The 24,350-nt window shown below is 41.2% G+C and overlaps 1 protein-coding gene across 3 annotated transcripts in view; it reads right to left on the bottom strand.

The window, feature by feature from the left end:
• Positions 1-16,026, bottom strand: part of msrab (methionine sulfoxide reductase Ab) — an 85,760-nt gene extending 69,734 nt beyond the window's left edge. For 2 of the 3 annotated variants that reach the window (XM_060934755.1, XM_060934754.1), the window contains exon 1: positions 15,835-16,025. In XM_060934755.1, coding sequence (XP_060790738.1) covers positions 15,835-15,988 — 154 coding nt within the window. In that variant the 5' untranslated portion in view covers positions 15,989-16,025. Of the gene's footprint in view, positions 1-15,834 lie in introns of all 3 variants that reach the window. The other variant, XR_009655666.1, reaches the window with a different exon arrangement.
• Between the last annotated feature and the right edge of the window lie 8,324 nt (positions 16,027-24,350).

The following is a 24,350-nucleotide window of genomic DNA, read 5'->3' as shown; positions in this document are numbered from 1 at the left end:
ATGTACACAACAGACTGCTGACTATACCTATAAACTGAGCATATGGTAGCGCTCTGATTGGTTGGCATCCTCAAAACCTGCAACCAACAGCCGACAACACACGCAAGCCAATACCAATTAAAAAACATTCACCAACACTCATTACCGAAATAGCACATAACTGGTCCAATAACTTTCATGAACAGAAAATCTTCTTCCTGTTATTCAAAATTTGCCACAGATCAGGTTGGGAACGGCCTAACCAGAAAGTCAAGGGCGTGGTCGCTCATCTGCCCTGCCGTCGAAACAACTCCGACGACCAAAACAAACAGAACTGAAATGTGACGATGTAAGAGAGGACCGACCTCCACGACAAAATGTTTACAACAGGAAAATCAACAAAGGACTAAATTTTGTTCCCCGAGAGAAGCTCGACCCAAAACATCGCTCAGAACTGAATTCGCATGATAAATGAGAGGAGACACAACTCTAGTCCGAAGAAAAGGTGTTAAGGTGACCAAAAAATTGACAATACAATGACCAGGTGTTGTACAGAAGGTCGAATTCGTTCAAATAAAACAATCAGAACTGAAATCCAGTGAGAAGTGATGGAGGGAGGAGACACGATTTAACTGGAAATAAACAAAATTGTAAACAAATTGTTTACAACAGGAAAATCAACAAACAAACGACCAAGTTTTGTTCCTCAAGGGAAGATCAACCCAAAACATCAACCAGAACTGGAATCGGATGAGAAAATCAGAGAGGAGATACAATTCTAGTGAGAGGCCTGGAAAATTCGTTCATTTGACCTAATTAGTAACTCGTTAGCAAAAAAATTGACAAAAAACAACGACCAAAGTTATTTGTGCGGCGTGATGAGTTCTTTCAAACAAAACAATCGGAACGTAAATCCATGGAGAACCGACGGAGGAGATACGATTTAACTGAATTGTGGACGACAGACGGACAATGGACACAACGCCATGGCAACAGCTCATCGGCCTGAAGATCCGATGAGCTAAATATTTAGCATGTCTACATGGTGCACTTGATAAAATGAGGTACTCATTTGCATAATCAAGTGCTGCTTTAGATAACGACAGTTTGTCGATACGACTGCACTCGCCCTGAACTTCCTGAGACTCATCATACCTTCACATGCTAAGTGTTAGCTCAAAGACAAACTGAACTGCAAATTCTAAACACTTGATTTTATCCACCAGAATTTGATAGGCTGATAAAATGTGAGCTCTGGACACATCAACGATGCTGATGCTGCTGATGATGGTGGTGCTGAGGATTGGCTTGAACTTTTTTATTCCAGCATTGCATGTCATAGCGAAAACAATGATTTTGAACCAACGGCAGCCAGCCTGCTACTACAACAGGACACCTCTGTAAGCCTGTGCTAATCTTCCTCTGATTAACTGGATTCTGAAACTGTGCCCCCCCACCGCAGGACGAAGCCACTCAGCACGGACATGCGGTGATCTATCCAGCTGCCCAGGATCCCTGCGGTTACCCACAATTTACTCCACCATGAAGCGAACAGCATCCGAGTCTGCTCAGTCCACACACCACATGTTCTCTTCGCACCTGTATCCAGGCAACCCTTTCCGGTTGCCATGGCGAGAACCCCCTCCCTCGCCAATCACCCCACCCCGCCAACACAAACATCCTCAGCTAAGATGGAGGCATGCAGGTCTGGAGGAACTGCAGCAGAATTCTGATGGGCCTGAGTCTTACGCTCAGTTACACCCATCCATAAAACATGCACGGCTTCTTAAACGAAGAACACTGAAGGGATGTGACCTTCTGTTGTTCTGCTTTACCACAGTATCGCACAAAACTAATCACTCTCCAATCACAGGCAGAGCCCTTCTTAGATAAAATCTTATCGGATTTCCAACCGTGACACAGTCCAGGTTAAATGATAAATATAACCGTGTGCTGAGAAGAGCTGAACTTCTTGAGTTTTATGCTACAATATCTAGTGCCTTCCACAATTATTGGCACCCCTTGTAAAGACACGTAAAAATTGTTAGAAAAATAAATAAATAAAAATCCACCGTTTGGTGAAGTCGCATCATCTCACACTGAAAAAATGAGAAAAAGCCAACCTTTAATAGAAATAACCTTATTTTGGAGAAAAAAAAATCCTCATCAAGAAATATTTTCAACAAAAACACGTGCCACTATTATTGGCACCCCTGGAAATTATAGTGAACACAATGTAACTGAAGCATCAGTCAAAATATGTAGTTTTTCATCAAAACTTTTTTAAAATTTAATTTATTTAACTTGTGCTAAATTTAATTGTAATAAATAACTAATCTACTAGTTTGAATTATGTAGAGTGAGTGTGTATGAGAACAATTCATGTAGCATTAACATAATCCAATTATGCTTAAAAATGTTTGCACAGACAGGAAGAAATGACAATCATATTAAATTAATATGATTAAATCATACGTGGCACAACGGCACAGCAGGTAACACTGCCGTCACACGATGCTTCAATCCCGAGTTCGGGTGAGGGGATGGAGTTCTGTTTTATTCCAGGTTTCTGAAAACAGATGCGGAATTAACTTACAGAAACACTGATATTCAGATGGACAATTATTCGCAGAAGGCGAAGTGAATATCGGACAAAGTCGAGGTTATTAATTAACAGTTATTCCACGAAATGGAGTCGTACATGAGCTGATGGGCAACGAGGCGCGTAGCACCGAGTTGTCTATAATCTATGTACAACAAGATTGAGTGGAATAACTGTTTTATTCTATCCACATTCACTGGATTTTGAGAAATGGAGCATTTTTAGTTTTATTTTTGCAAATTCGATAAATAAAATTTTATACAAAATCATTTCTGCTTAGAATGTAAACAAACCGGTGAACTGACAGGAGCAATTTGTGAAAAATGCGATAATTCTTGAAAAATAAAAAGAGGCATTCTAGTCCATCAAATACTCTCATTCCATTTATTATTTTGTTGCTTTTTTTTGTATTTTTGGGGGTTTTGTTTTCAAGTAGAGTTTTTATTTCGTCCTCGGTTGGTTCAGCAACACGCTCCGCCATTTTGTTTTTCTCTACTCACGGTATATGAGCTGATATCCTAGTAGTAGAGTAGCCAATCAGAGCGCACGATTGCTCATGTACAGTGAATCAAACTTGGATTGATGTGGATATGTGGATAAAATAATCACCGATATTTGCTGAGTCTGAGGTGGATAATTGTTTTCATATAAATACACAGGTGATTATTTAAAAAAAACTCATTAAAAAAATTTATTTCGAACTTCAAAAGCGGCATGCAAATGTAATTACTTTGTGGCGCAGATTTGTGTCACTGATCTACGCTGAGTCACATAAAATCCTTTGTTTTGAAATCAATAAAATTAATTCCAACTCCACCTTCCCCTTGAATAGTTTTAGACCAAACTTCGGAGCATCTTTAGTGCTTTTAGGAACAGCACTTTCTTTCATCATTCGTAATTCTTCCTCACTTACAGTGACGACGCGATTGGCCGCCATTCTTCCAAGTTGCTCAAGGTGATTATCAAGAAATAGTCTGAATTTCTCGACCAATCAGCATGCGCTATTTTCTGTGATCACCTCCATATTTATACTAATTATAAATATACAAATTACAGAATGATGTTCATTTATCCATTAGATTCTGCTTTAAAATGTGTTACTTGACTCTACTGGACTGGATTATTTCACCGATCAGGGGAATGAATGAGCAGGATGTGTTATGTTCTGCTACGCACCAAAAGCAAATTCGAGAGAGAAAGTCAAGTCGTCAGCATCTGATTCATTTAACACACCATTTCAATTATGTCCTTATATTCCATGGGATTGTTGTCTTTGTTGGTTATGGAAGCTTGGCGCTGATTGAACTCTCCATCAGCTCGACTCACGGTAACCCAAATACAACCAGGACATCAGCCTTTTTTTTTTTTCTTAATTTGGTTCCAGTTGTAGAAACCACAACTTGCCTTTATTATGATTCAACATGAAGGTACTACATGCGTTAATTATTCATACCTGGAATGACAAACACAGACATCCTGTACAAAAAGGCACCGAGCCAGCTTCATTTTCTGATAAGGTTCTTTGTCATTACAGCCTTTATACAGTTAGACAGCGCTTCTGGTCTTCATCATTGTTTGCTCGAGCAGCATCAAGGCAAAGAACATAAACTGACTCAATAAGGTCATCAGAAAGACCGGTGCATTTTTGGAGCTCAGCCTTGAGACGCTGAAGACAGTTATGGAGAGAAGATTGCAGGCCAAGCTCTGAGCCATCATAAGCAATTCCTCCGACCCACTCCATGAGACAATCGATGTCCAGCGGAGCATGCTCTAAATTAAACCGATCCTGCAGTACGGAGAGCTTTTATAGGTCTTTCTGTCTGGTCGTTTCGCCATGCATCCATTTGCTTTGGAATAATCGGCATGTTTGCACTCGTACTAGACATGACTGTTATATGTGTACAGGGTTGTATGTGGAAAGATTTACACTGTCTGGATGGGTCCATGTTGCCTTTTGGCTTGTTGAAGGTTTACCGAACACCCATCTTGTTCAATTAACAGTTATTCCACGAAATCGAGTCGTACATGAGCTGATAGCCGACGAGGTGCGTAGCCCCGAGTTGTCTATAATCCATGTACGATGAGATTGAGTGGAATAACTGTTATTCGATCCACATTCACTGGATTTTGATAAACAAAGCATTTTCATTTTTTGCAAATTTGATAAATAAAAAACTTTATACAAAAAGTCCGACAAAATCATTTCTGCTTAGAATGTAAACAAACCGGCGAAATGACAGGAGCAATTTGTGAAAAATGCGATAATAATAATAATAATAATAATAATAATTCTTGAAAAATAAAAAAGGATACGTTTTTACCATCAAATACTTTTATTCCATATTTTGTTGCTGTTTGTATTTTTTGGGGTTTTGTTTTCGAGTAGAGTTTTTATTTCGTCCTCGGTTGGTTCAGCAACACGCTCCGCCATTTTGTTTTTCTCTACTCACGGTATACGAACTGATATCCTAGTAGTAGAGTAGCCAATCAGTGCATGCGATTGCTCATATCCAGTGAATGTGGACAGAATAATTTCTCTTATATTTCTGCATCTATGAAAATGGGGAGATGTTATTTTGTGACACCAGTAATCCTCCGATAGGTTTTGAGAGAAAGAATTTTGATTACCGCTTTAATATGACTTTTTTTTTTAAATCTTACAGTTATCCTCCTAGGGATCAACAAAGCATTACTCAAAAAAGCAACTGGACCACTAAATCTAGGACTACAATGTAGAAGCAGCTCTGGATAAGGGTTTGAATCTCAGCACCAATATACAGTGAAACCTCGATATTAAGACCACCATTGGGACCAGGTCGAAGTGGTCTTAATATTGAGTTGGCAAGGGGCGTCGTGGCTCAGGCGCCATACCATAAATCCGGGGACCCGGGTTAGATTCCGACCCGAGGTCATTTCCCGATCCCTCCCCGTCTCTCTCTCCCACTCATTTCCTGTCTCTACACTGTCCTATCCAATAAAGGTGAAAAAAGCCCAAAAAAATATCTTTAAAAAAAAAAAATATTGAGTTGGCAAGATATACTGACAGTTGCTGAGCTGTTGCATAGCAACGTGCATGCATGATGTTCTTAATACTGTTGTATTACATGTAATAAATTTATGAACTAGTTTATTGTATTTCATTGATAAATTATTAAATCAACAAGCTAAATTTAAACAAAAGTATAGCATGTGTGTGGTTTGTGTGTCTAGCAAGTACAAATGTACATGTAATACAACATGCAAAAAACAATATAACTTTTTCATTTAAACTTTTAATAAACTTGTAATAGAATTAATCATAATTAAAACCATAACATTTTTAAATGTAAACCATACAGCAAACTTACACAAGTCATTGAAACAAGAAATTGAAATCTCGTTCTGAATACTCTTTCATAATTAGGCCACACCAATTTAATTAGTTGGTTCTCGGAATCGCCGCTTGAAAAAAATGCAAAATGAAAAAAAAAAAATCGAAATCAAACTCCCGTCAACTGAAAAGGTCACGTGATGTGAGGTCACGTGACGCTGAAAACCAATCAAATCGCCCCTTTCACTTTCGATAAAGACTTGTGGGAGAAACCTGCCTGTGGAGGGGAGTCCTGCAAAGCCTGTGTTTGTGACTGTGAGGATATTCAGCGAACAGAAGCGTAAAATCTTTGACAGGTGTGTTGACATTCTGTTTACTGGTTTGCTTGTATTGTTCGGTCTATTTCCACCGCTAATTTTACCATCAGAGCATTTTTTTAATTTTATTTCACCCGCTCGCTTCATATTTTTCCTGAAAAAATCCGAGAACCAACTAATTAAACTGGTGTGGCCTTATGACACTTTTAACAACTTGAACTTTTTCTATTTAATTCGATCTACTAAAGCTCACTTCACACCTCGTTGCATAGATTACCTGCGTTTTGCCAATTCCAAACTTTTCTGCTAGCTGACGCTGACTTTTACCCGCACTTTCGTTTATCAGATCAATTTTTTCTTTCAAAGACAACTCATTACGTTTTCTACTCATTGTCGTACAAGTCGATCTTAATTTTGCGGCATGACGTAAACCGGATGTCGTGAAAGCTCTTGTGCCCCGTGTTTTGGCACGACGGGGGGCGCCCGTATTTTCGAGGTTTAATTACATTGATTTTCGACGGGTGGGACCGAAATTAATGGTCGTAATATGCAATATTGAGGTGGTCGCATTATTGAAGGCCGCGACCAATGAAATATATACGCAAGCAATCGGGACCACGAAAAACTGTTCGTAATTTTGAGGTGGTCGTAATTTTGAAGTGGACGTAACATGAGGTTTCACTGTACACTCACCGGCCACTTTATTAGGAACTTGTTCTTGATTCTGAGATCCCTGTTCTTGGCTGCAGAATGTGTTCTTCTGTTCTGCTGTTTCATGCTGAGATGCTTTTCTGCTCACCACGGTTGTAAAGAGTGATTATATGAGTTACTATATCCTTCCTGGCAAAAAAAGCTCAAACCAATCTAGCCATGTTCCTCTGACCCTCTCTTATCAACAAGGCGTTTGTTTCCACCCACAGAACTGTCGCTCACTCACTCGATGCTTGTTTTTTGTTTTTGGCACCATTCTGTGTAAACTCTAGAGACTGTTGTGTGTGAAAACACCAAGAGATCAGCAGTTTTTGAAATACTCAAACCTTCATGCTCCATCTGGCTCAAACCAACACCCATACCACAGTGAAAGAAAGAAAGAAAGTCACACTTCACTGTGAGATCACAATTTTTTCCCATTCTGATGTTCGAACATTAACTGAAACTTTTGATTTGTATCTGCGTGATTTGTTGCATCGTGCTGCTGTTGAGGGATCGACTGATTAGAGAACTGCAGAAAAACAGCAGGTGGATGGAAGGGTGTTCCTAATAAAGTGGCCACTGTGAGTCTGTACGAATGACACTGTCAGCACCCTAACCTTTTGCATGTTATCCCTGCCTCGTTTTAGCTGAGCAAAACTTTAGCTGCAACTAGCATAACTGACAGCGAAGTTAATTATGCGCATCAATACAGATGATGGAAAATAAGCAAGTAGTTAAATCCATGACGAGGCTGACTTTACGCCGTCGTCTTTATCCTCTCCTGATGATCCTCTCTCTGCTGATGAAGCATTGTCTTTACAACCTCGACAAAAAGGACAAAAGGTCTCTGGCCATCATTTCAGCTCTGTGATACTCCGTCAAGACTTCGTTTCACGGTAATTTTTAATTTTTTTTTGTAACACTAGTGCACATTATCCCGAAGAATGAAAATTAATCCAAATAAAAACTGATGTACATCTGTCTAATCCTGTCCATTGCAAACAAGATGTAGCGACTGAAAAGGATTTAGGCTATGACAAGCCACGAAATCGTTCTGCACGCACAACCTCAGGTGCTGCGTTATTATGTGGCGCTTTGTTTAAAGACCTTGACCACTGCGAACAAATCTGCACTCCTGTTCTGGAGCTCGAAAACCCATGAAGCATATGGGTTCTCCAGAATCTGACTGTAATAACTAGCCATAAAAAGAACAGCAGGTACTGCCTCCATCAGACCCCAGAGCTCCTGCCACACCCCCCCACCCCCCATGGGAGGTGGAGGCCCGGAACCTTCCGCCATGCTGTGACAATGAGCTGCTTCGACAGACGGAGCAGGAATTTACGACGTGGGTGGAGCCTTCATGCGCAAAATGCACAGATGGTCCTCTAATAGTGCCATGGTACTAAAACTCCCACAATGCATCGCTCAGCTCCAAAAAACAACATGGAAGGATGAAAAAACAGGAGCAATGATCATGAACGACACATGGAGAAGCTTAGTGACTTAATCATTATCAGGTGTCACATATTATATATTATATTAGTTAATCAAATAAGCTGGAGGGCAACAGAAACATCGTAACATAAAATAATGAAGAATTATGAATAAATATCAACTCTCTCTCTCTCTCTCTCTCTCTCTCTCTATTTTCCCCCCCTCAGGTAAAATATACCGGACAAAGTCAGATTGTAGTGCATGCGCCGTGTGCCAGTGCATCTTTTAAAATGAGTCTCAGTGATCTCTGAGAAAAACAACGTGTTCATGCCTGGATTTTTTTATATCAATTCTACAACTCATGCTCCGAGTTTCAGGCCTGTTTTAACTCTCTCTCTCTCTCTCTCTCTCTCAGTGACTTGCCTTTACAAAATCAATTCATTTTCTACCAGTTCAAAGACATGCAGTTAGGTTGACGTGGGGCAGCCTTGGGCTGAGGTGCCCTTGAGCGAGGTACCGAACCCCTGACTGCTCCCCGGGCGCTCTGGTGTGGCTGCCCACTGCTCTGGGTGTGTGCGTGTGTTCACTGCTTCAGATGGGTTAAATGCAGAAGCTGAATTTCAGTGTGCTTGTGACAAATAAAAGTTTCTTCTTCTTCTTCGCTTTTCTACCAACAAGTAACGAGACCGTCAAGGACGGCGTAGCTCACTCCGGCCCCGTCTAATCCAGAAGGAACGATCTAAAGTGGGCCACCTTGCACAATAAATGTTGCAAGCTAGATACACTATATACAAGCTATATATAGAAGCGATATCCACCCTAGGAATACCGACCTATTTACCAGAAAGAATCCAAAACGGCGAAGAACTGACCGAGAAGAAGCGACTTGTGTTGAACTTTAAGACATTAAGGCTTAATTAGTCCATAACTTCATTAATAACTGTAAACAAGCAAATCTGGGTACAAGTTCTGTGCACCCTAGGTACCCCTACCTTCATGCCAGAAAGAATCAAAATCGGTGAAGAATTGAGGGAGAAGAAGTGATTTGTGTGGAAACTGCTTGTTAGGAATTAATTAATTACTTCATATCCTTATTATTAATTGCAATTATGCAAATCTGGGTAGAAGCTATATGCACCCCAGGGAAACCTATTTTCCTGCCAAAAAGAATAAAAATTGGTGAAGAATTGAGAGAGAAAAGCGATTTTCGTGAAATGTGGACGACAATGGACTACAGACGACGGACAACACATGATGTCATAAACTCGTCACCTGTCGGCTGGATGAGCTAATGATTACAAAGGTCACAGTGACGAGAGTAAAACCATCCGCACCATCTTGGTAATGTGTGACTGTACACCTTTCTGGCCACGAGCTTCAGAATGTTGAAGTTTGCAAACTGATTGGCTCTCACCACTTCTTACCAATGGGAAAACAACCCTTTGAACATTGTATCACAATCAGATTTTTAAAGAAAAAAGAGTCACTTTATTGAAGTCCTAAGGTCCTGGTCACACTCCAGCTTGCGATGGGTTTGCGAATAATATTTGGCGATGAAAAACTGGTTGTATCGCCACCAATTGTGAGATGCAGGGCAAATGTTCTCCGAGCTTCACGAGTTGTTTCTTGGTGTGCCTCCGCCTCGTGAGTGGCCAAAGACGTCACGAAAAATTTCAATGTATGCATGTTTTCATCGGCAAACTAAGCAGCAAAAACTCGCAGATGGGTTCGGGAATACTTCCCGAAGCTTGGGGAAGCATCGCCACCAAATGCCTCATTTTCATCGAGAACCCATCGCAGAGCATTGCGAGCTGTCGTGTGACCATAGCCTAACGTCCACACAATCCAAGGTTGAGAAGTTATTAAAGAATTTTCAGTAAAGCAGACCAGTGAGTAAATAAAATAATTTTGCATGTTTGTCAATCGGCTCCTGGAAAAGGTCTATTTTTGGTCCTCAGACATGTCTGTCAGATTATCTCTTCTTGTGAAAGAAGGCAGCGTACATATAGAGAGCGTGCATGTGACGTCACGAGGTCACGTGATATTTGTTTATCTGCCATCTTGGACGGCATGGCCGCGCATAGAACTTAGACGAACCCGTTCTAATTATCAAGTGTGTGGGAGTAGATCTTTCGAGAATGGTTATATCTTCTTCAGCATTTGGTTGTACCAATAGACAGGGCCAAAAGGAGGGCGTGTCATTTTATAGATTCCCCACAGACGAGGAGAAACGCGCAAAATGGGTGTCCGCTGTGCGAAGAGAAAACTGGAACCCCAGTTCTACCAGCCGAATTTGTAGTGAACACTTCATATCAGGTAGGTGTAATCTTCTAATTCAATACTCCGAGTACATCTGTTAAGTTGATTTTCGGACTGAATGATAACTGCATACTTAGAAACTAGACAGTACAGCGTTTGTGGCCGTCAGTCCGCTTGATCTCTAACATACATATTTACAACCCTGTCATTATCTGGAACTGCGTTTAGATTTCGAACATTCTTACGATAAAACGTCCTGCATAGTCTCTTTATGATAAACGTCTTAATGCCACTTACCCGTGAGGTTATCAAGTAGACATTCTTCTTCGGAACCTTCCAGAGGTATAGTTGGGATACCTCTGGAAGGTTGATATTCCAGGCTCTTGTAAGCTTTGAGGGCTTTGCCAGTGTAACACAATTCACGATTAACAAGAAAATTGTAAATGTCGTGGTAGGCCAGATCGGGCAAATCGCCGGCACCGCAGCTCCGAATTTCCCTGAACAAGGATTGCGGCAAGTTGTACAGATCTGCAATCCCCAACCTGGAACACTTTTCCACGTAACGCTGCCTCACGTCACCTTCAAGATGCTGAACAAATTTAGACAAATTATCGCGCGATGTAGATGGGGTATTTTCCGAATTTTCTTGGGGATTACTGCCTGAATCCATTACGCTCGCGCAAGGTAAACAATCCTGAAGCCGTCCAATATGGCGGAGTAAACACGGACGGGTCACGTGACTGCACATCCTCTATAGGACACTAACGTGCAAATTACCAAAATGTTGTATATTGTTTTGTATAGAGGTTTTCGACGTGACGTCACAGGTGACGTGACGCCCCGGTGTCCGCCATTTTGAAGGTCAAGCTAGCTAATGTCAACAACAGTAGCTAGTATGTTACTGTAGCAATGTTTACGTTCAGTCATTTGGATGACTGTTAAAACCTTTCAGTCTCAAGTTTTTCCTTTACTGGATTTACTAGTTTACTGAGCTAGCGTGCTCGGGCAGACTGGGAGCGAGCGTGCTAGCTCAGTAAACTAGTAAATCCAGTAAAGGAAAAACTTGAGACTGAAAGGTTTTAACAGTCATCCAAATGACTGAACGTAAACATTGCTACAGTAACATACCAGCTATGATGTTGTTGACATTAGCTAGTGCTAACAGCTAGCTGCTAGCACACTGCTACAACACAGACACCGACCCTAATAATACAGTTCTTGGTCATTGCCTGGTAACAGCAAATTTATAACGGGCCATGTCTCAACAGACTAAGAAGTTATTTCAATGACATTTAATAACATTTTGTTTATCCTGAGGACCGAAAGTAAATGAAAATGTGAACAAACCTTAGCTGTAATAAGATGGCGACCACCGGCTCCAGGGACGACCCGCTGATGTAGGCATGTTACCCAGCCTGGTTTTTAACGACATAGGTATACAGATCATGTGGGCCGAAGTCAGGTAAAGACGAGGGCTTCGTGTACTTCCGTACGTCAGTGAACAATCCTGGTGGAAGCAGGTAAACGTCGTTCTCTAAGCCTGCTAACCTCAATTTTTGCAAATCCCTCTCCGTCTGCTCGCCCTGTAAATGCCCTACGTCGCTGGATAGTGAAGGTGTTTTCTGCATCTCGCTCCTTTTCCTTTTATGTTTTTTCCCTGGTATTTCCCACACGCCTGACTGCAGGTCAGGAAGATCACCCACGCTGCAGCGCTGCAAAGCCAGAAAAAGATAGCCTGGTAACGTGTACGGATCACGTACACCAGCATCATTGATTTTCTGGTGATATCGCTTCTTACTCGCGTCATCTAGGCCGGATAAAATACTCGACAATGAGACTTCGTCATGATCAACAGTGTATCGCTACTGGTAGTCGCCATATTTGTGACCGTCAAAATGGCGCCGGCTACTTGTTGACATGGCAACGGTTATGTGGGTCGAAAACCTCTATAGATGAAAAACGGGTCATAAGAATCCCAAAATGTGTTGTTTTTAAGAGTTTTGTGAATTTTTCTTTTTTTTAATTGCACTGGGAAAGTGCAAGTCGACAGTTACTGGTTCAATAAATGAACCCTTTTATCTAATAGTCTTCCTTTGATCTGACAAAATAATGCGACTCTAATAAAGACCGTATCCGGGACTCGCCCAAGAACACAGGTAAGGGCAAAGAACAATCCACAAGAGCAGTGAAAGACAGGGAAGCTCAATCCTAACGTCTCCTACTACAGCAGAAAGACTCAACAAATAATTAAATAATGTTAACGTTAAGCAGAAAAACCCAAATGTGTGAAACATTTCGGATCAGGTTAATAACCGTGTCCGAGTTTTATTAAAGCTGCTGTTAGATTCAAGCTCACACTGTTTATACACTACTTCTTTATCTTACTGGTCATTAAGGTTTGGATTAAATCCATTTAATTCATGTGACTAGTCAATTAGGCTGATAATTTTAGTAGATAACAATAACTGCAATAACTATAACAATTAAGATATTCCTGAAAGGGACTGATTTCCTATCTGCAGTGTATTCACAAGTGTACCCTGTTCCACGTGTTGTCCCTGGATGGACTCCGGATCCACCACAATCTGGAACGGGATAAAGGTCTTACTCAAGAATGAATTAATGGACTTTGCCAATACTTAATCTTCATCGAAACAAATATCTCATCATCATCATCATCTTCTTTTTACATCATTTTCCCACTTGTCTATGGCATTAAGAGACCTGTCCAAGAGCAACAGTGGCGGCAGCTCGGCAGTGCTGGATCTCGAACCTCTGACCCTGGAGCCTTAATTTGTCATTATGCTTCACAAAAGCCGAGGAGGCTCTTACCCTATTTTGATAACTCTGACATTCCTCTCTGACAAGAACTGAATGTATCTCTTGCAAAAAGATTTTTTTTGTTAAAATCTTACCAAATAAAGTGTCAGGTAATAAACCATGATTGAGGAGAAGTAGGATTTCGTGCGCATTTTAGTTTTTCGCCCAGCATTATGCATTAATATTTTTACACAATAAAATATACCATATATAATGCATTTACTGGATACTGGAAATGTATTGTGAAAGCATGTTGTGTAGAAGTTGTTCACAAAGTTGCTACAATTATCGACAGTCCATAATTATCAGCACCTTTTCAGATTGACCAATAATAAAACAATTTTACAAAGGTGAGTTTCGGTTCCAACAGTTATTATTGGTTAATTAATCAGCTGGAAGACACCCCGCCCTTTGATCTTGTTGTCTGATGACAGCTCGTTACCTGAGATGGAATTTTTTTTAGCACGATCAGCAGTTTTTCGGAAAGCCTGGACGTTATCATCGCAGGTCAGCATGGCGGGAAGATCATGGACATGTTTTTACTGATCAAATTCACCGATATTTCATGATCTCCTCATCGAAACCTATTTTGTTTCTGACTCTTTCATTTGACAGTTGCCATTTTGTATCTAAACGCACGTTTGAGAATCACGTGAGGTGTCGATAATAGTGATCACTTTCACTGGTGTCCACCATTATCGACACCCTGTGGGATTAAGCGACATTTACAACTGTTATGGATCGATCTTTGTGTAACAAGTAGATGAAGTACTTTAAAAAAATAAAAGTGCTGTGATTTATAATAATTTTTTTCTGATTGATAACAGAATGGAATGTTTATAGAGTATTTGGAATCTGATTGCAATAAATATTATTAGACCAGAATTAAATTCCCAGCATATGAAAAATTACATGCTTGAAATATTCAGATTTTTCTATTCCATTCAGATTTTTTTTTTTTTGCAGTTTGTTGTAAATATCTACCACATATTACAATATCAGGAGACATTTTATATTTTGGTACGAGGAATGAGATGCGAAGTTTGACCTGGATTTCCATGTGGTTACAAGGTCGATTCCCTGCTGACATTTATTGGGAAACAACAAAACTGGAAATTAATACAAACAACAACGAATAATTAACAAAATGTCTCATCTCATTATCTGTAGCCGCTTTATCCTGTTCTACAGGGTTGCAGGCAAGCTGGATCCTATCCCAGCTGACTACGGGCGAAAGGCGGGGTACACCCTGGACAAGTCGCCAGGTCATCACAGGGCTGACACATAGACACAGACAACCATTCACACTCACATTCACACCTACGCTCAATTTAGAGTCACCAGTTAACCTAACCTGCATGTCTTTGGACTGTGGGGGAAACCGGAGCACCCGGAGGAAACCCACGCGGACACGGGGAGAACATGCAAACTCCACACAGAAAAGCCCTCGCCAGCCACAGGGCTCGAACCCGGACCTTCTTGCTGTGAGGCGACAGTGCTAACCACTACACCACTGTGCCACCCCATGAACAAAATGTGATCTACGAAAATACTTAGAAAGTGGAACAGAAAGATTTTCTGATGCAGGTTAAACATTATCAGTTCATTTGTTTACAAACATTAGAATTCTTCCGGGCGGCACGGTGGTGTAGTGGTTCGCACTGTCGCCTCACAGCAAGAAGGTCCGGGTTCGAGCCCCGGGGCCGGCGAGGGCCTTTCTGTGTGGAGTTTGCATGTTCTCCCCGTGTCCGCGTGGGTTTCCTCCGGGTGCTCCGGTTTCCCCCACAGTCCAAAGACATGCAGGTTAGGTTAACTGGTGACTCTAAATTGAGCGTAGGTGTGAATGTGAGTGTGAATGGTTGTCTGTGTCTATGTGTCGGCCCTGTGATGACCTGGCGACTTGTCCAGGGTGTACCCCGCCTTTCACCCGTAGTCAGCTGGGATAGGATCCAGCTCGCCTGCGACCCTGTAGAACAGGATAAAGCAGCTACAGATAATGAGATGAGATGAGATTAAATAATCATCTGGGTGTCGATAATTGTGGAACGGTGTCACGTGATCTGATAGCCTCAGTAATCAAGAATCAACTTTTTTTCCCCAGTGGAAGTTTGAGTAATTATTCAGCCACAGTTTATGTATTGAAAGTCTTTTCTACTTTTGCAACGACCAAAAGATCGTTAAGGTGTCGATAATTGTAGCCGCCGCTCTAGTCAGAAGGGAATTTACACATTATTACACATAATAATAACAATAATAACGCATTAATTAAACATTAATTCATGTTTAAATGTTTTAAGAATTGCTGGCTAAATCAGAAATTGTGTTTTTAACTTGATATACAGTATAACGAGCTGTTCTGTTCTGTTTGTTTGTTTGTTTGTTTGTTTGTTTGTTTGTTTTGTGGCACCAGAATACTTTACCTGCCACAACCATTTTCTCCTCTCTGCCTTTAAGAGCTTGTTCTTTTGTGGGCAAAACCGACTTGCTTCCCATGTTTAAATTCGCCAAAGAGCTCCTCAGAATAAAAACTGCAGAAAGAAATTTGCATGGACTTTTACCGAAATAAACAAACATGTCTTCCGGGTTTGTCTCGGTGAAGCTGTGGCTGCGTTCCAAATTAAGTCACCCTCCCTGCACAAGGGCACTACTACATCCGCCGGAAGCTACTTGAGCACGCGCCCTATCTAGTGCACTCTGTAAGTAATAGAGATATTCATAGCTCGAGTTCAACCGCTGTTCAAAGCGTGGCATGATGGGAAAAGAGTGGAAAGATGAATATTCATGAGGCTGAGAGAGAGAGAGAGAGAGAGAGAGAGAGAGAGAGACGCAGAGAGCTGCATATTAAACAGGCAGAGGTTAATGCGACTTTGACACAAAAAGCCTCCCGTGCAGTATGAGCAGCTATGAAATTAAATTAAAATAAATAGCCACATTAAGAAAGCCGTTCTGAATGCAAATGAGCTTGCAGACCACCCCCACTTCCCCTCCCCCTTCCCCTCCCCCTCTGTAGGCTGCACACGTTAACAGTTTGATTCATACAGATGCAATTAATCATTTTTATTTATCTACATGTAAATATTTGCATTCCTTTCCTCATGTGTATCAGGATGCAGTCAGACTGTCCGGTGTGCCCTGTGCACGATAACGGCTCGCACCAAACTCCGCAAAATTTCAGTAAAGGCAAACCAAGTGCAGAATTTGGTGTAACGCTCACTACAGCTCTGCTAAAACACTCAATATACATGCACAAGTGTGTGAATTAATGATAATTACAATATTAGAATATTCATCGACTTGTGAAGAGGCAAAATGAGCTTTTAGGCCTCTGTACGTCATGCTTACATCTCGGTGTGTGTGGGTGTGTGTGTGTGTGTGTGTGTGTGTGTTGTAATTTTGGCATAATTAAGCTACAAATTATTACCAGAGAGCACTATGGGACGAGGAAGTGATTGTGGTTTCTAAAATGTTACATACTTAGCTATGAATTGAAATGTACGTTATTGTGAGTGTGTGATGTGCTGAAATGTAAACAAGGTTTATACAGATGCTGAGTGGAAATGAGCAGAAATCTACTTCCTGATACAGGTCTCAGCAAAATGTCCAGCTCGACATGTCCACAACCACAGAGAAAGACTGGAAACTAGCAGTGTTGTAGTTGAGTCCCTAAACCTCGAGTCCGGTCAAGTCCCCAGTGTTCAAGTCCAAGTCATTAAAAATATTTCAAGTCAAGTCCGAGAACAAAACTCCAACTGCACCATTTGATGTTGGCTGTTTCAGTGCCATTAACATTAGTTTGTTCCTGAACAGGTGAATGTGCTTCTCTTTATCAGGGAGTGTGAAGTATTCTGTCAGAGATGGTTGGGAGACGGATGTAAGTGCAGCAGGTGTGTTAATTAATACAAGTGAAGATGGTAAACAATCCAGAATGGCAGGCAAAATCGTAAAACGGTGAAACAGGCGATCGGTCGAGCGAGACACAAACAGGCTATCGTAGACTCAGCAGAATCAAAGACGAGAAACAGGAAATCAGGGATCAGGAAACCAAACAAGGAAATAAGGCTTGGTAATGTGTCAGCAACGCAACTCAATACTTCGCAAAGTAAGTGTGTTTTCACAGTTTTTATATCGGCACGCTGATTGTGCTTTAATCCTGTGCAGGTGCAAGTTGTTTATGGCGCATGAGAGAGTCCGCTTGGTGCACGTGCTGTCTGGAGCGCGCCTAAGAGTCTATCTGATGCATGCACCAAGGTGTGCAGGTGTGACACTCTTGCACGAAATTAGTATAAAACTTAATGTAGATATAAATATCTTATGCAAAATTATTATGGCATGTTACAAAAAGTAAAGAAAAAATCCAAGTCCTCGTCTCCAATTTACGAGTCCGAATGCAGTTAATGCACAAGTCCAAGTCATCAGTGCTCAAGTCCAAGCAGGGCTCTACACTAACTTTTTTTTTTTCAGGAGCACACGTGCTCCTAAGTTAAAAATTTTAGGAGCACAGGGAAAAAAATGGGGGCACAAGCACAAGTAGGTTTTCATTTTAAAGGTTTATTGCAGTGCAAAGCTTAGACACACCAATACATAAAATGTAAAATTCAATTGAGAATGAATGAATGAACAAATGAATGAATGAACAAACAAATGAATAATGAACAACTGAATGAACGAACAAACAGTAGCTAAACAGAGAGCAGAGCTCAGCAGAGCTAACAACATCATCAAGGACAGCTCCCACCCTGGCTCGGAGTTCTTTGACTTGCTGCCTTCAGGCAGGCGTTACAGGTGCATCAAAGCAAGGACCAACAGACTCAAAAACAGTTTTTTCCCACAGGCCATAACCACCTTGAACAATTAGCCTTTTTCACATTTCGTCACTTGCAGGGGAACTCGCATCCGTTTTCAGCCTTTTGAATGGAAGAAGAGGTATACGGCGGCAACATATGTTAACAAAACTGTGTCATTCACAGATAAGATTGATAATAATATTGCACATTGTTGTTTATCATTACGTATTGTTAGCGACCATTCCAGTCACCTATCTGCCTTGTTTTGGAAAGGAAGTTTACTGACTTTCTATGGTTGCTACTTGTTAGCCAGCAGATTAGCATGCCGCCTCTTCTTCCATTCAAAAGGCTGAAAACGGATGTGAGGTTCTTCTGCAAGTGACGTAATGTGAAAAAGGTTAATTACATGCACTGACTGATGCCACTTCTGGCAGGTGCAACAATGCACCAACAAGGACCTAAAAGGACAATATTCTCACACTTACCTGATACAGTGCAATACTTATTACAGTGCAACCTCACACAGCAACTTTTTAGTTTTTATAGCGTTTGTATATTCTCATCTCATCTCATTATCTGTAGCTGCTTTATCCTGTTCTACAGGGTCGCAGGCAAGCTGGAGCCTATCCCAGCTGACTATGGGCGAAAGGCGGGGTACACCCTGGACAAGTCGCCAGGTCATCACAGGGCTGACACATAGACACAGACAACCATTCACACTCACATTCACACCTACGCTCAATTTAGAGTCACCAGTTAACCTAACCTGCATGTCTTTGGACTGTGGGGGAAACCGGAGCACCCGGAGGAAACCCACGCGGACACGGGGAGAACATGCAAACTCCACACAGAAAGGCCCTCGCCGGCCACGGGGCTCGAACCCGGACCTTCTTGCTGTGAGGCGACAGCGCTAACCACTACACCACCGTGCCGCCCGCTTTTGTATATTTTATATTTATATTTCTACACTTTTACATTCATACCCAATACAATGCAATACCAAATACAGTGCAATATCCTGAGTTTTGTAGCTGAACTGAGTTTCTATAACTAATGTGCAATTAACATCTATAACTCAACACGCCCAGTTGTTTATATATTCTTTGTTTTTCTGCTGCGTTGTGACATGCACCATTTGTATATACTGTATATTATTTGTTTTTCTGCTGTGTTGTATGTTCCCATCTAAATGTTTGCACTGGGGTGTGTGCTTTCCATCTCATTATATAATTTTCCCGCACCTTCTCCCATCGTTCTAGCTTTCTTCACTACACTTTCTTCCTCGTCCGTTCTTTTATTCTTGTTTCCACCATCATTGCTTTTAAAAAACGCCGTTATTCTCTGCATAGCGAATATATTTCTCAGCTCGGTCCGAACCAGCTCTCAGTTATCTCTCAGTTGAATGATCTGATGAATCCCTAAAAAGCACTTTTCCCACCTAATGCCACACCCACAACATACAACCGTGGGAAAAAGGGGCAATCACAGAAAGATGAGTAGAAAACGGGAAATGTTACGGGGGATATTTATTGTGATAGTAGGCTATTGTAGCGTCAGCACAAAAGCACCAGACTCGACTTTAACTGAAAGTGTTATTCAGTAGCCTAAACTTATTCAAGCTACAGACCGAGAAGAATAAAAATGCTGAAATCTCATGTCCCGGTAAAACGCACTAGCATGGCAGAACGGCAAAAAAATTTAACTTTTTCACTCCCCCCCCCGGCTACCGTGGGAACCACCGCAGTGCAAGACAGAGGCAATGCACGCAACTACAGACAGGGAGCAAGGCGCAGGCAGAACACACACACACACAACACTGAACACACACACTTACAACAATACAGGCCGTTACTCGTTACACTATATTAGGTCGGCTATCCAGCGCTGGATTTACATACTTTGCAGTTTAACGTTTGATACATTTTAGAATGTTAAACTCGTCGCGTCTGTGCTCAGTGCTTTCCTAAATTGTCGGCCGCAAGAAGCCCTCGCAGGAATGCGCGTGTTTTTTTTTCGTCGTTCGCAATGCCGAAAAATTCGCTCACAAATGCGAGTGAAATGTGCGCACTGTAGAGCCCTGAGTCCAAGTCGAGTCATGAGTCTTTAAAGTTAGGGCACGAGTCGGACTCGAGTACTACAAGCCTGGAAACTAGCCATAACTAGCCGACTGTGTTCTACACACTTCAGCGGTGGAGTAAAGTCTGATGATCTAAGTCACGAAGCCGAGAACTCCTCTGTCTTTGTGTTTAGTCATAAAAAGTGCGAAAAAACCAAAAAACAAGGAATTGAAAAGGACAACTTTATTGAAGGATCAAATCCCAAAACAAAGCGCAAACGATGCAGTGTCAGTAAGCTGGCATGTCCTTCCCCTTTTAGTGTTTCTGTAGGGAGATCAATTGTAGTGTTTGACCCTGTAGTCCGAACAGCTTCCTCTAACAGCCCAAAGATTGTCATAATCCGGTAGCATATAAGTTCAAATCAGAGTGAAGGAAATCAAAATCAACTTCAACTTACAAAATAAATCTGACACTCCTGCTGTGTTTACAGGACTTACTTGACCGAGTGAATTCCTTGCTTGTGTTCTCATGCACGAAGCGTATTTTCTTACAGCAAAAACCATTTCACTGTGGTGGCATGGTGGTGTAGTGGTTACCTCACAGCAAGAAGGTTCTGGGTTCAAGCCCAGCAGCTGGTAATGGCCTTTCTGTGTGGAGTTTGCATGTTCTCCCCCGTGTCTGCGTGGGTTTCCTCCGGGTGCTCTGGTTTCCCCCACAGTCCAAAGACATGCGGTTAGGTTAATATGGGACGGCTTTGGGCTGAGGTGCCCTTGAGCGAGGCACCGAATTCCCAACTGCTCCCTGGGCGCTGTTAGCATGGCTGCCCACTGCTCTGGGTATGTGTGTGTGCTCATTGCTCACGTGTGTGTGCATATGTGTGTTCACTGCTTCAGATGGGTTAAATGCAGAGAGGAATTTCACAAATGTGTGATGAATAAAGTTGTTCTTCTTCTTCTATGATCAGTGTTGATCTTTCCTTTCTCTTCTGCCAACCTTTTACCTTCTGCAGGTCAGTAATTGTTGGAACAACCGTGTTGACAGACGAAGAAGGCTGCTGACTCACTGTCACCTGAAGTAGAGATGTTCAAAGCGTTCGATACGATATTTACAAGCGCTTTTTTTACCAACTGATTTTTCAGAGTCCACAGAAAAGGCTTTGCAGATTTCTTTAAGCTTTGGTTTCGTTTGTTTTGACACTTCTTTGACGGTTTTAGGGAGATTTAAATTCAAAAGAGTACTGTTAGTGTGCGACATCATGTTGTTTTAGTTTGTTTATATTTTGGTTACCCCCCAAGGCGCAAAGCATTATGGGTAATGTGAAAGTAGTCGATTAGAAAAGACCAATTTTGCTTCTTTTCTCCAGTCTTTGTGTGGAAAACATGGTCACCGTGGTGTGCACGCATTTCTGATTAGCAGTAAAAAGTGCAAAACAATTTTTTTAAAAATTACCTGGTACATGCCGTTATTCATTCCATAATCCTCCTGATCCTGAGCTTTGCTATATATTTTACAATAGATATCATAGATGCAATGTCCGCACCATGCTTGCAGAAATTGATTAGATTTAATTCCATGCGTAGATTTGCTTTATCCTGCTGCAGCCTTGTTTCAAAATTGGGCATAAAAATAATGGCAACCCTGTTGATAACTAACCAGTTTTACACTGCGTTCACAGCATTATAAAGCTTAAGTATTAAAAAAAAAGTAACAGAAATTTATAAATGGAACTTTTATTGTGATGTTTCTTTTTTTTAACATTTGATGTTATTATTGTAACGCAGCCCATTAAGCCGAACTCCAGAACATTATTTCTCTCATAATGGTTCATTTCCTTCTGTGAATCTTTTATGAAACTGCAGAAAAGTAAGAGTGGACTTATACCATACATTATTTATGCACATTAATTATTTTCTGTAAAAATGAATAGCCTTCAGACACAAAAAAGACACATCTTGTCTTTGACCTATATTAAAATGCCTGCAGTAAAATCCAGACCTATATTCAAGAGCAGAAAATGTCATGACGACAGCAAACTCCAATCATGATTTATAAAAACGAGCTGATTATATGTAGCTTTAAAGTCAAAGTATATCAGGAAATCAAATTTTATGCTCTTTTTTTAACAATAGCTTTTACTCCAGTCATACCTACATTTCTGATCAGGATGACAAAAAGAGGCGGTGGACTGTTTGGTGTTTTAGTGTAATTGTCACAGTGGTGGTCTCACTTGAGTGAGGACTTTAATTAAAATTATAAATCATGTATCTTTCCCACACAATCCTCCTTCATTCTGTTTCACTCATTTGGTCTCTTTTTCTCAAACACTAAACCATCGAAAGCCTCCAAACCATCAACAAATGTGTTTACAGAGCATTTCCTTAGGGTCAAAATCATTTTTTCTCTTAATACTTGCCAGTAGCCTGATTAGGATGAGATAGGTTTAAAGAAGACGTAGTGTCTTTTTTTTTTCTCAGGGAGATCAAATATAGTCCATGACTCAAAAAACAAAAGACGATCAAATACATAAACACTTCACATACAAATATATAGTGAATATACAATGATGTCTCGTGTCGCAACAAAGCTTTTCACTCATCTAATATTCTGCCTTTTCACTTTATGTTAAATAACTATAAATATCTGAACAAAAGATGTTGCACTCGCTCACTCATCCAGGATCCACTCATAACACAGTCTCCTTAAAGAAGAACAGAAGGCAATTTTGTTACTGCTATAGCAAGTTATGAGTGTTTGAAATATGCTCTGTAATATATCAGTCCAGGCGGCACGGTGGTGTAGTGGTTAGCGCTGTCGCCTCACAGCAAGAAGGTCCGGGTTCGAGCCCCGTGGCTGGCGAGGGCCTTTCTGTGCGGAGTTTGCATGTTCTCCCCGTGTCCGCATGGGTTTCCTCCGGGTGCTCCGGTTTCCCCCACAGTCCAAAGACATGCAGGTTAAGTTAACCGGTGACTCTAAATTGAGCGTAGGTGTGAATGTGAGTGTGAATGGTTGTCTGTGTCTATGTGTCAGCCCTGTGATGACCTGGCGACTTGTCCAGGGTGAACCCCGCCTTTCGCCCGTAGTCAGCTGGGATAGGATCCAGCTCGCCTGCGACCCTGTAGAACAGGATAAAGCGGCTACAGATAATGAGATGAGATGAGATATATCAGTTCATATGTCAAAGCAATGGCCGTAAATGAGATTCATTGAGACCTGTGCGAGACATCGTAGGATGTACCTGTAGGTCGTTCGGTCCACGGCAGGCGTCGCTTATCCGCGCGATCTTCACGAGACTTGTGCGAGACTTCGAAACGTGAAGTGTCAGCCAGGTGTCAGTGCCGCCATTTTGAAAACTGTTTTCATGCAATATTTCGTTTGGAAAACAGTTTTCAAAATGGCGGCACTGACACCTGGCTGACACTTCACGTTTCGAAGTCTCGCACAAGTCTCGTGAAGATCGCGCGGATAAGCGACGCCTGCCGTGGACCAAACGAACTAAATTCAACACGGCTAAAAACCGAATAGGCCGATAAGTATAATATTTAATTGCAATTCGTTGCCAATACGAGTCACGATATAAGGTTACTAAAACCCAAAACGTAATTGAATAACACGTTAATTAAGAAATAAAGCAAGTTTAAAAATGACTTCAGTTCCCCTTTAACAACCCAGTAAAGATGGCAATTCAGTCAGGGAGTTAAAGCAAGTCTGGTCTCTGTGGGCTAATATACCGGACCCATTTTGACCACAACCCCTTGAATTTCTCTGATTGCATTTTTAGAGAAAAAGTTAGTCTCTCCATGATGCAAATTTCATGGACAATTTTTATTTTCATAGACAATCATCTAATGTTGGGGGATCTGGTCATAACCACTTCCTAGTGAGGGCTTTCTCCCCTCTGACAAGTAGTATTCTCATTAAATATTTGCAGTGTCTTTGTCTGAAAACATAAAAGTAAAATGCAATTTTAAAGCAGCAGTTTGACAATGAGGACAATTAAAATTTAAAAAAAAAAAACAGTATGTTGTACATTTTATCCATTTACAGTTCCATTTTATATCAACAAAACAAGTTAGTTCACATGATGATCTGGCGACT

Source organism: Neoarius graeffei, chromosome 11 (genome assembly GCF_027579695.1).
Source record: "Neoarius graeffei isolate fNeoGra1 chromosome 11, fNeoGra1.pri, whole genome shotgun sequence".
Lineage (NCBI taxonomy): Eukaryota > Metazoa > Chordata > Actinopteri > Siluriformes > Ariidae > Neoarius > Neoarius graeffei.
This window is presented reverse-complemented; position numbering and strand designations above follow the sequence as displayed.